At 36.9% G+C, this 13117-nt stretch overlaps 1 protein-coding gene across 5 annotated transcripts in view; it reads right to left on the minus strand.

Moving 5' to 3' along the window:
- Nucleotides 1-3130: 3130 nt before the first annotated feature.
- Nucleotides 3131-13117, minus strand: part of LOC131689287 (uncharacterized) — an 80251-nt gene continuing 70264 nt past the window's right edge. For 4 of the 5 annotated variants that reach the window (XM_058974266.1, XM_058974267.1, XM_058974271.1 and 1 more), the window contains exons 2-4: nt 9932-10076; nt 4687-4823; nt 3131-4619 (exon numbers count right to left, since the gene is read on the minus strand). In XM_058974266.1, the coding sequence (XP_058830249.1) occupies nt 4433-4619; nt 4687-4823; nt 9932-10076 (469 nt within the window). In that variant the 3' untranslated portion in view covers nt 3131-4432. The remainder of the gene's footprint in view (nt 4620-4686; nt 4824-9931; nt 10077-13117) is intronic. The other variant, XM_058974268.1, reaches the window with a different exon arrangement.

The raw sequence follows: 13117 nt of genomic DNA on the forward strand, positions 1-13117 counted from the left end.
AGCCCCATACCGTACCGTGCGAGTTAAAGTCTCCCAGAACTAGTGCCGGTAAGGAGGAAATGTAGATGGAAGCAACGCAAAGGTCTTTACCTTTGATTATAACTTGACAAGCGACAATTTCAATGCCTGGTGTCGAAGGGAGGTTAATTCGGTTGAAAGAATAGCATTTTTTGATCCTCAAAAGTACTCATCCGTAAGGGTTTTCTCGATCCAGACGGATTATATTAAAGTCATGGAAGTTGAGATTTATATCGGAAGTTAACCAAGTTTCACATAATGCGAAAACATCACATTTTAAACTGTTTAGTAAAAATTTGAAGGAATCGATTTTCGGGAGGATACTTCTGCAATTCCACTGTAGGACAGTGATCAAATCAGTGACCTCGCTGCAAGGAGGGGCCATTTAGCAGTCAACTGCTTCAAAAATGTTTGCACTATAGTGAGAAAACGAATTAGAATGCTTTTAAGAGGATCAGTAACATTGAAAGCTGTGAAAATTAGGTCCACTATGTCAGAAAATTTCATTAGTTCGTTACTGGATTGAGTGCCTTTTTGAAAAAAGGAGACACTTGGGGTTTTTGGTGTCCCTGGAAGTAGTGGATACTCCTTGTTAGAATTAAAATTTCCAAGTCCTGGAGCAACTTGCTTCGGATTTTGGGCATCACTTCCGTTGGATTTATTAAATGTAGTTGGCACACTCTCTGAGGAGGACACCTTGGCACCCTTACGAGGCAGTCTAGGGGAGGCTAGCTTTCTCCTCTTCCTAGATTCCCTCGGGTTAACAAAAGATGTTCCCTCTTGGGGATCGTCAGATTCTTGCTCACCACGAGCCAAAAGAGCAAAGGAATTTTCGGAAGGGACAGATGGCGAAGCATTCTTTAGCATTTATGCATAAGAGTGCCTCGAGCGATCCTTAAGGGAGAGCCTAATTTTATCCCCGCGCTGCTTGTACGCCGGGCATGACTTAAGAGCGTGCGGAGGGCCCCCGCAGTAAATACACTTTTCAGTTTCTCCACCGCAAGCGTCATCCTCATGCTCTCCCTCGCATTTGCCGCACCGTTTTTTATTGCCACAATAAGTGGCTGTGTGGCCCAGTTACTTGCAATTGCTGCAGTTCATCACCCGCGGTACAAACAGGCGAACCTTATCCAGGAGGACATAGTTGGGAAGAGAAGACCCGGAGAAAGTCACCCGAATCGAGTCTGACGGAGAATAAGTTGTCTTATCATCTTCAGTTTTTGCGGAATACAATTGCTTGCGTTCCAGAATCTTCACCTGTTGAAGTGAAGAGTCCTTAAAGCAGCCAACCCCGTACTTCAACAGGTCTTCGCACTTCAGACTCGGTTCGGCGACGACCCCATCGATCTCCACTGCCCTACAAGGCACATGCATCCTGAATTGCTTCGTAAAACGTTCGCTGCGAGCAATCTGGTTTGCCTGGTCGAGGTCATTTACTATAACGCGTTTCTTATTAGCTCGAACACGTGTTATCTGAGCTACGGACGGGTAGTTGGCAGTCAGTTCCCGTGAGATCTCTAGAATATTAGGCGATTTCGTGTTAGGCCGGAAATACACCACCCAGGGTCCATTTGAACTGGCTGGGTATGTTTTAATACGGTGAGAACTGGGGGAATCAGGGGAGGGAGTAATTTCGGGTTTATCCGGTAAATCCATGGGAATATCATTCCCATCCAATGCTCCTTCGCCCTCGGCCATTTAGGCACGAGGATAGCCCGTGGTGTAAACGAGAGATGAAACTTATATTCAGGGGAAAGGGAAAAAGTAGAGACCGATCGGGGAAAGGGAAATGAAAGAAAGAAAAAAAAAATACTTAGCTTATATAGCGGCCTGTCCGACTATTCTGGTATTCACTTCACCAGCCTGGGCACCGGCGAACAAAGACTGCCTCAAACAATGGTTGACATTTACTGACAATATATATTCTTATTCACTTTATGCACCACACCAGAAAACGAACTGCTTCGATCGAGAGCTCGGAGAGTAATCACTTAAGAAAATTGAAAGGAAAAACATTAAATGCTTGTATGCAAATGATGATGTAAGTGTGTTTTACTATCCGATTGAAGAAAACAATATAAGTAAGAGTCCACATGAACAATTTCTATACCCCCAAACCCTCTCCGTGGATAAGCGTAGGGTTTTTCATATCAGCCACCCGCCCCTAAATCGTTCACATTATATATGGATGGGCCCAAGACTTCAACAAAATACGTGTCTGCTCAGTTCCATAAATAACACCTAGTGGGATTAACAGAGAATCTTCGTGATATACATTTTATTTATTCAAATTTTGTGGCATTATTAGAGAGGTTCAACTTCCTTCTTTGAGAACTGTTTTAACTTGCCCTGGTGTACCTCACATATATTATACACCTATATACACTTATAGTAGGTGTAGCGTAAAGGAAAGGAGGAGTACTTCCTTATATTTGTATGTGCGTTTTATCGAGCCATGCGCGACTCTAGCATTTTGCATTTAACATTCATATCACTGCTGAGAGATATGTGATATGATAAAAAATTATCGTATAGCTCAGCGTATTCGAAATCGAACTGGTAATTATGAAACATTTTGTAGAATGCAATCTTAAATTGAAGTGTCAAGAGCGATACATTCCATAACGAAGCTGAGCTTTCATTAGCACAACACACAATCTTTTATCTGCATATTTCCAGGATGATGCAATTTTTCTGATCAAATTCACACAAATGTACGGTTGCTCTTGAACAGCGATAGGATTACATTTGTCGTCTTCTTGCTCGAATCAGGCAGCGCGAAAGAAGGAAACACGGTGTGTAATGACTGTACGTTATGATAGAATAATGAGACTCAACATGACAATAGAACCGGGTGACAGGCATTTCAAAACATTTCCTACATCTCATTTTGCGGTTTCATTTACTGGTTTTTTTACGAGCAGTTTTTTTCCTCGCAAACTTATCCTACATGTAGATATGATAAATCGTCGGAGAAGGATTATTTTCGGAGCAAATAAAACGATATTCCTTTACATAACTTTCAATATGAAATTTAAAAGGAAATGTTAGTATATATTCATACATATATTTATTACTGATTTGTATTGCTAACTGAATAAACACCCTTGAAAAGTAATGTTCTATTTTTTGTTGATTCATAGTTTTTTCCAAAAAAATCAAATTAAGAATGTGATCTAAAAAGGTCGCATTAAGTCTTATTGTTATGTTTCCTATAATAAATCTAACTTAGTTTAACTTTAACTTATTATTCAACTATTCCAGATGCACAAAACATTCATATACTCCAGCCGATTATTTCATTCACAAATAGTTTTGTAAACTTAGTATTGATGACTTTTTTTCTGAGATGTGATGATTGTAATTAAATTTGAAAGTCGCGGTTTAGCTTCTCATAATCTTATACACTCCCTTGTCATATTATTATACTGCTGAAAAGTACTTTACCGCCATTCAACTACAATGCACGTTTAATATTCGACAGCTTTAGCTCACAGAACAGTCATCCATGATCGAACAAAGATATTTTAAAAACGTGTGTAAACATTTGAATTACTATACGATAAACACTAGCGCCGCCACATCAACCTATCCCAACTATCCGTCAAATCCATTCCGGAACCGGTTCGAAATCCTGAATGGATTCAGAATGGAATCTTGCTCAAAGAAAACAACCGATTCCGACTCTATCGGTTGAGGCATTTGAGCTGGAATTCATGCTGGAAGTCCAAACCCGTTCCGGACTAGTTTGACTGGGTAGAGGAATAACCGCTGTCTATTCTGTCGAACTCAGCCACAAAAAACATGACGACAGTAGCGCACCTGGTTTGGATATCCCAACTACCTTCGAAACCGTTAGAGATTTTACACAAGTTGAATGCTGAAGATGGACGTCTGTTCTCTGTTTGTTAAAACAAACACGATTTCAGTTAAACCAAATAAAACAAACAGTTTCATCATCGATGCATACCACGTCGTGTATTCGTAGAAAAAAATGTATTATTGTCGCAAGTCGAAGAGTGTTAATGTTAAATGAAATGTTAAAACAGAAAAAATAATTTACTTTGAATGATTTCGAAGCATACTTATTGTTTAATTACGATGTAATATGGATTTAAACGGAGTTACGATTACACTTTGCTTTTCATTTGTTTATTTAACGTTTTCGAATTTTATACCGTCGCCATCTATTTTTGTACATGGTGATTATTCTGAAAACTACATAGAATATTTCCATAAGTAGGAAAACAAGAGTTCGATTGATAATTTATTACAATAAAACGACTAAATTGAAGTGAAATTTCTATTTCTTAGATTAAGTATGATAATATGGCCAGGGATTGTATGTTAAATGCGATGATAGTCCTACATATCCCAGTAGTGCTTTTTATCTACGACTGCATTTAAGTTAAGTCTATGTTCCAAATATTTTTGCATGCAAATCTAGAAGTTTCATCATGGTGTTGGCTGAATAAAAACACAAGGGATAGTGAGCGAAACAATTCTTGGAATCCGTCCCGTTGAACTTGTTGAAGCTAAGACCACGTGAGAACGATTGCTCTATCCTCTTGGGAACGTTTTTGTTGTTTTCTATGCTATAACTAAAGTACAAAGATAAAGATAAATTTGAAAGTTGAATACTTTTATCACCAAATTATGACAACTCACAAAATAAATTCATAAATAGCGTTGGCAGCGGTATTTTTTGGTTCAGCTCCGGCCGCAAGCTGACAAATGAGAGACAATGAACACTTCAGTGGGTCTCTTTTCAATATACTGTTCCAGTCTATTTTCTGTTCGAAGTTCTGCAAGTAAAAAAATGAATAAAATTACCGAAGTATTGTCCGTACTTTTCCAAAGGAGACGACGACGATTATTTTTCGTCGCAGCAAGATTCGTAGCGCTATTCGGCGCACGATTCGCCGCAATGTATTTCTTATGGGATGGATGACACTTTAATAAAAGGTGGTGCAATTTTGTGTAAAAATCTTACTGTAAATAAAACATACAAAAATCTGAAACTTTAGAAGCACAGTTTTCAGTTAGTTTTATTGACAAATTCAGCTAAAATAAATAATTAGCACACATTCAACTTGGGTAATACGTATTTTTCGACGTTTTTGAGCATTTATTCCATTGAAATTATGTTCAGAAAGGACATACTTCTAGGTAAGTATATGAAAGAATGCATATGTAATGTTGATTATGATTATGATGAAGGTCTCACTTAATTCCTCTACAAAAGTGGGAGCTGAACGATTTATCTAGAAAACAATTTAAATAGTTAGAAACACGTCAATACTAGTAAACTCAACTGAATCGAGTTTTTGGTCCTTAACATATTTTTGTTTGATTTCGTAAACAAATTTTTGGAAAATTTGTTTGTTTATTTGGGGTTTAACTCCAAGGCTCATTCGTTTTTTAGGGAAGTTAGGAAAACATTATATTGCTATGTTAACTACAATACACGTTTAATATTTTACAGTTTTAGTTAAAACAAACAATGTTACCAAATAAAACAAACTGTATTATTATGGATGTATATATACATATATATATATATATATATATATATATATATATATATATATATATATATATATATATATATATATATATATATATATATATATATATATATATATATATATATATATATATATATATATATATATATATATATATATATATATATATATATATATATATATATATATATATATATATATATATATATATATATATATATATATAGATTTTGTTTCGGGAGGGGCTTAAAAATTATTGCATAAATGTATTAATTCTGATGACTTGAGATAGTCACTAGAAACTGAACGTAATTATGAAAAGTTTTTAGCGAAAACAATTCCAAATCTAAGACAATAGACACTAAAAACCCCCAAAAATATGTTGTCTGTTACAAGAAAGGCTATGGTGCATCGACGAATTAAGTTTGATTAATATTAGTTTACAATTTAAAAATTTCTCTAGCTACAACAATGAATATTCAAGAGTTCAAACTATTTAGGGCTGCTTGAAACTGCTACCATTCTAGACTACACGTTTACTAAGGTGTAGAAGACGCTAAATTGGAATGAGTAGAACAATATCCAAAAACACGTCTCACGAAACTTTACACGCATTTGGTAATCAGGAGAACGAAACCAACGTCAAGGTTGTCTCCATGGATAGGAACTGGGACGGGACATGCGAAGACGGTCTTCTTTTTTCCTCCCAATATTGATGTTATTTTGCAGGGAAAAATCCGCTTGCTAAACAATTTCAAGCAAATACCGATGATAGTGTTGTGCCGATGCGGCATAGATTTCTGCCGATGAGGTACTGATTTGTGCCGAAAATAATAGAGCTCAAACATGACATAAACTATGTTATCGTTTGTCTTAACCGTGTAAAACAACATTAAACATAACTGTTGTGCCGAATATTAAAATTGCACGTGTAGTCCGTGCATTTTGCATATTTGTTTGTGTGCATTTACATGCATCTAAACAACATGTAAAATGTTTTCTAAAAACACCTTGTGTATAGCCAGGATATTACGATACTACCCAGACACTGTCCATTCCAAGAAAATGAAAATCGTCAAGAAAGGTCTGGTTCGCAATGACAGGTCATTGCCGGTTCGCGGTGACAGTTACTTTGTTTCACTTTGGTACGTCCTGTCCCAGGATAGGAATATATCAGTGTGAAATCCAAGTTTACCGCTGCAAAGAATGTCAGAACAAAGTGAATGTCTAAATTTGCTTCAAATCTTCTGATAAGGCAGGCGATTTGTAGGTGCGGAAAATGGGTTCAACTCCTATTTTCATGATCAGGCGTCTTGCTACTATTACTAGTTCTGTGACTTCATCCGAAGTTTGCGTTAACTCAACTTTATGAAATTTTCAATTTAAATCATTTGAGCGATCATGTCGTAATCGTAACAATCCTGAGAAAAACACATGTTTTTTTTTTTCATTTGACTCTCGTGGGGAATGGGTTAAAGACTATCTTCGACAATATTATCAGGCAACTGAGAATAATTATCTATTTATCTATTTAAGTAGATCCTTTTTATATACTTTTTATACCATTGGACTTACGAATTAAAAATATCGTAGACTGATTTTCCTAGATCCCTGAAACTATAGTAAAAGTCAAAATGTAAAGTGAATGCAAAAAACTACTGATTTCACTTCAAAGCAAGAATAACAACCTTACTCTATTTACTTCCAGCAATCTTGAAAAGCCGTTGGAACTTGTGAAGATTACCTAGATTAAGTAAGTATTATATTTGAAGATTTGAAGGTTTTATTTCGGAATTCATGGGTTTTTGGACAATGTAAAATATATATTTCAATGATTTAATCTACTAAGGGGCCATGCATAAATGACGTAGCATTTTGGGGGGTAGGGAGGGTATACCAAATTTGTGACGAAGTGTGACGAGGTCGAGGGTAGGGTCAGAAGTTGTGCGACGTAGCATTAAGTTTAAAACCCATTGTTTAGAGAAAACAACTTAATGATCCTCCATTCCCAAGAGAAATAAATTTAAATTTAAACACGTTACTTTTGACGCGGTTTTTCATGAGATAAATTTTACGTTTAGCGGAATTACAAGTTCGCAAAAATACGAAAAGATTTTGTATGCGTATTTAACTTGCTACATTAGTTAGCTAATGTTGCCAGCAGACTTAGTTTGGTAGCTGAATTAAATTTTCACTTCGGATTCAACCAAACAAAATTTAGTAATTTAATTAAGATGAACGTATGCTTCTTAGAATCATTGGCGGCTGCAGGATTGTGAACTGAGAAAACTTCTCTTCATGCTCCCCTTGCCATATAAAATTTAAAAAAAAATATTAACACTATATTTGTCATTGAATGGGCTTATTTTGAACGCAATTTGCCTTTTTAATGAAAATGTTGATAGTCAAACATGTATTTCAAATAATTGAAAAACATATGTAATTTTTTTTCATCCCCCGGCCGCTTTGCACGGGACGAGGGGGAGGGCGGAGGTAAATGCTACGTTATTTACGAGGGGGGGTTAGAATTTTGTGACCAAATGCTACGAGGGGGGAGGGAGGGGTCAAAAATCGCCGAAAATAGCTACGTCATTTGTGTATGGCCCCTAATGGAAACTACCCAGAATTTAATCTACTGAGCGAAACTGTTCACTGAACTTGTTCACTAATCGAAATCAAACTAACGCACCTTTTCAATGTGTCGCTTGAGTAGCAAAAATTTGCCGATGATTGGAAATATTCAGTTATGTTTCCGGTACACAAGAAAAAAGACAAAAGCAACATCGAGAACTACCGGGGAAACACTTCGCTGATAGTCGAGTCTAAAATCTTCGAATCACTTATCAACGAGGTGCTGTTTTTTGCTAGTAAACATTACGTAATCACTTGTCAGCACGGATTCTTCCCTGGTCGATCGGTTGAGACGAATTTGGTTAGCTTCACATAGTTTTGCATAGAAAACATATCCAGGAAATTCCAGGTGGACACGGTCTACACAATTCTTAAGGCCGCTTTCGACACCAGTTAACCATGAGATACTGCTAGCAAAGCTTGATAAACTAGGATGTACCACGAGATTCTGCCACTGGCTTCGATCTTACCTTGTACAGTGCGAGGTCGTCGTGCAAATTGATAACAACGTGTCTGAATCCTTTTGCAATAATTCCGGAGTTCCTCAAGGTAGTACACTAGGTCCATTACTATTTTCATTGTTCGTGAATGTTGCGGTCATCGTTCTAATGCGTGGAGAGAAACTTTTTTTCGCTGATGACTTGAAGATATTTCTTGTGAGGAATGAAGCCAATAGCCGTGAGTTACAGTGTCTCATTGATACATTTTACAATTGGTGTCAAAAAAAATGTTGATCCTTTGTGTTACGAAATGTTTTGTCATCAGTTTTCTTCGTAAAAGGGACATGCTTATTTTCAACTGCAACATTGCTGGAACTCAGCTGCAACGCGTTGACCACATAAAAGATCTAGATGTTATTCTCGATGAAAGGCCAACTTATACCAATAACCTGTCAGCGACTATTGACAAAGCAAATCGACTGTTAGGTTTTATGTTCAAAATTTCCAGCGAATTCCGGGATCCTCTGTGTTTCAAGGCTTTATATTGTTCACTGGTGCGCTCGCAGTTGGAATTAGCAAACATCGTCTGGTGCCCTTATCATGCAACGCGGAGTGAAAGGATTGAAGTTGTCCAGCGCAAATTTATACGATATGCTTTACGTCAATTGCCTTGGAATGATCCGTTGAACCTGCCATCATATGAGAACCGTTGCTGACTATTAGGACTTCATACTTTGCAAGAACGTATACACGCTTCGCAGGAATTTTCATATCAAAGCTTCTGTTGGCTGAGTATGATGTTCCCGATCTACTTGGACAAATCAACCTCTAGGCCTAACCCGTGTTCTCCGCCCTCGGACATTGCTACACATCGAAATGCGTAACACAAACTACGCTGCTAATAGTCCGATTTTAGCGATGGTTCGTCGCTTCAACCATCTAGCTTGCCGAGCACATCGACCTCAATCAATATAATTCATCACAATTTCGTCAATTGGTTAATTATTTTTAGTTTAGTTCATTAAGACTTAGTGTCAGATGAACACAATTTTATATATATATATATATATATATATATATATATATATATATATATATATATATATATATATATATATATATATATATATATATATATATATATATATATATATATATATATATATATATATATATATATATATATATATATATATATATATATATATATATATATATATATATATATATATATATAATTTATTTAATATGTAAAATAAATGGTTTAATAACTCCAATCTTATCGTTTTTGTTGTTTAAACGTCGCTTACTTACGTTCAAAACGCTCGTTCGATTGATTGTGGTCGTCTCTCGCTTCCCGGACGCCATAAATAGTGGTTTGGACAGTTTCATAAAATCTTGAGCCAGAAGATGCATAACATACAACGAACCAAGACCGACGACTGCTAGTATTAGTAACCTTTGGGAGGATGAAACAGTAGAAGAAGAAACATTAAAAATAAAAAGAACTGTCCTGCAGATACGATGAAAAAAATTTACTTGATGTTGGAAATGCAAACCATTTCGCCAAGTTTGGATAATATGCATCAAGAGAGAAAACCTGTATGTTTTCTAACCCTACGCGGAAGGCGCAACACTCTGGTTCAGTCGAATGATGTTATGGCGCTTTGCGCTGTATGTGACTACTATTGCGTGTACTCAACTACGCAGCATATTTGGAAGAGAAAGATCGCATTTGATAGACAGTTTTCAGCGGCAGTGTTTTTTAAATTGCATAATGTTATTTGAGAGATTTAGCCGAAATTTTCAGTTTATTTACATGATTATATGAAGGTAGCTTGGCAAACCATTTGATACGTAGTTTGTTCGTGGGGCGAATTTAATGTAGCAATGATGATATCAATAGTCTTTTAGTGTAATGAGTATTTCATCGCCTGTTTCCTTTACCACCCTACCCATTTGAAGCCGCCGGTTGGGTTATGTTTGCCATCTTCGTTTTTATTACATTGGTTCCTAGGAACGAAGCAAAGATATTGATACCAATTTATACGTTTTCCATCGATAGTAAGCCGAATAATTAATGAAATAGTACGACACTTTCCGTATAAGATCCAAAATCGGTGACTAATTATCCCGCGCAAATGAAAAAAAAATCTTGTATAAAAATACTTAAGGGGGGTACTGGTGTAGCGCGCAAAACAAAAAATAGACTTCTCTTTTATCCGCTTAAGTTTTAGTATTGAGACTAGAGCTTCCATCCTGGGAATTTATTTCCCAGGAATCCCGGTATTTTTGGATTTCCCGGGATTCCCGATTTTCGGGAAATTGTGTTTTCTCATTCCCGGGATTCGGGAATCTCGGGAAAAAATATTTTTAATTTATCCCAAAAGGCTTAGGTTCTGCGAAAGAAATTCTGTAGGAAATATCTTTATCGGCAAACATTTGGAGTGAGCAGTGAAGGCAGATTGTGCTTTTCCAATTGATTTGCATACCTTTGGACTATACATCTTTAGGCTCGCTGATATGTTTTCTTGATTTTTTAGGTATATAGTTGTAGAACGTGCATAAATATTCGATCGGTTCATCGAATGCATATTTCGTCTAATCTGTTATACCGTAACTGTAATATCTGTAAATTTTTAGATGCATGAAAAGAAAACCATAACGCTGTAGCTGTCCAATATCATGCGTATCCAACCTATTCGACTGTCGCTTTGAAGGATGCAGGCAGGATTTTTGAAGGGATAAGATCAAGCAATCCAGATACTCGCTCGTAACAGGAAATTGATGGTAGGCTTCATCCATCGCTGTACAGTTCGTCCATTATCTGCTTGATTTTGATTCATACTTAATTCGGAATGATGCTGATCCTACTGCGACAGAAATGGATTCCATATAGGATGGATGTGTATAGTCGCATACTTAAGGAAAACTTTTACTAAAAAATCGACGAATAGACCTATGGGCAATATTAATACATTAAACGAAAACTACTTCATAGGAAAAATATAAAGACGGTTTATTAACCAATTTATGTATTTAAAACCGGTTGTACCACTATAGGAACACATGTACCAATAGTGGTGCAATCGCTAATTTCGGTTCCTATTGTTGCAAATCCTATTGATTTCTTATGGGACTTGCAACTATAGGTACATTATATCAACTATAAGTGCAAGAGAGCTCAAAATTTTCAATAGTTTTTTGAGCAAATTTTGAGGATAATAGTTTCATTGTCGCATAAAATTAGTGCGATGAATCGATTAAAAAATATTTGTTAATGGTTGGTACCTTAGTTAGGCGCATAACCCACTACTGCAACTATTGGTACACCTCAACTATAGGAGCACCCACCCTATCACAATTTTCTCATTTGATCGGAAATAACTGCACAATACCCTGAAGCAGCTTAATCTTTTCATTCAAGATTACCAAAGAAGGTGCTTTGCATTAAATTGATCCATCGTATCAGAACAACGAATTTCAATTTTGGGCAGTAACTCCAGCAGCTGCGTTTAGTCTATCGTCCCAATCGTATCGGTTTATTTATAATTTATAATTAATTAATATCAACAGACACAGTGTGGTCCTAATGATAATTTCTTAATCTATTTAAAAAGTGATCTGCTACGTGGAATGTGAAGATCGAACTCGGATGAAACTCTGTTGAAGGTCCGCTGCAAACCAATGATGGCACCGTTTACTCCATAGTTAGTCCGGCGAAGAGGTAATCGGAGGAATAAATTATTGCGAAGGGCGCGAGGGCGAACGTTCATGTTTATCGCACTGAGAAGCTCGGGGCAGTCAATTCGATCTTGCAAAATATCCGAAATCGTCATAGCACGGAATAGATCAAGTCGCACTTGCAATGTATCGAGTCCAATAAGCAAACCCCGGCTTTCATAACTTGGCAGCTGGTGAGGGTTGCTCCAAGGCAATCGACGAAGGGCAAACCGAACAAATCTGCGCTGTACTGCCTCAATTCGATGGACACCGTTGAGATAATGAGGGTTCCACACAACTGAACAATATTCCAGAGTTGATCGAACGAGTGAGCAGTAGAGAGATTTCAAGCAGTAAATATCTGAAAAGTGCTTAGATATTCTCATTATGAACCCCAAACAGCGTGATGCCTTTGCGACAATATAGCTGATATGCTGTTTAAACGTCAGTTGTTCATCGAGAAAAACTCCGAGATCTTTGACACAATTCGCTCTGTCAATTGTGGATTCAGCTAGACAGTAATCGAATCGAATTGGCGTTTTTTTCCTCGAGAACGTAATGACCGTACATTTCTTGGGGTTTAGGGTCATTCGGTTGATCTCGCACTATTCCGCAAAGGTTACCAGTTGGCGTTGAAGGAAAGCTGTATCATCAGTATTCCGGATTCTATGGTATAACTTGAGGTCGTCGGCGAAAGACAACCGTGGTCCTTCTAAACAAAAGTTAACGTCGTTGAAATACAGAAGAAAAATCAATGGACCGAGATGGCTACCTTGC

Source organism: Topomyia yanbarensis, chromosome 3, assembly GCF_030247195.1.
Source record: "Topomyia yanbarensis strain Yona2022 chromosome 3, ASM3024719v1, whole genome shotgun sequence".
Classification (NCBI taxonomy): Eukaryota; Metazoa; Arthropoda; class Insecta; order Diptera; family Culicidae; genus Topomyia; species Topomyia yanbarensis.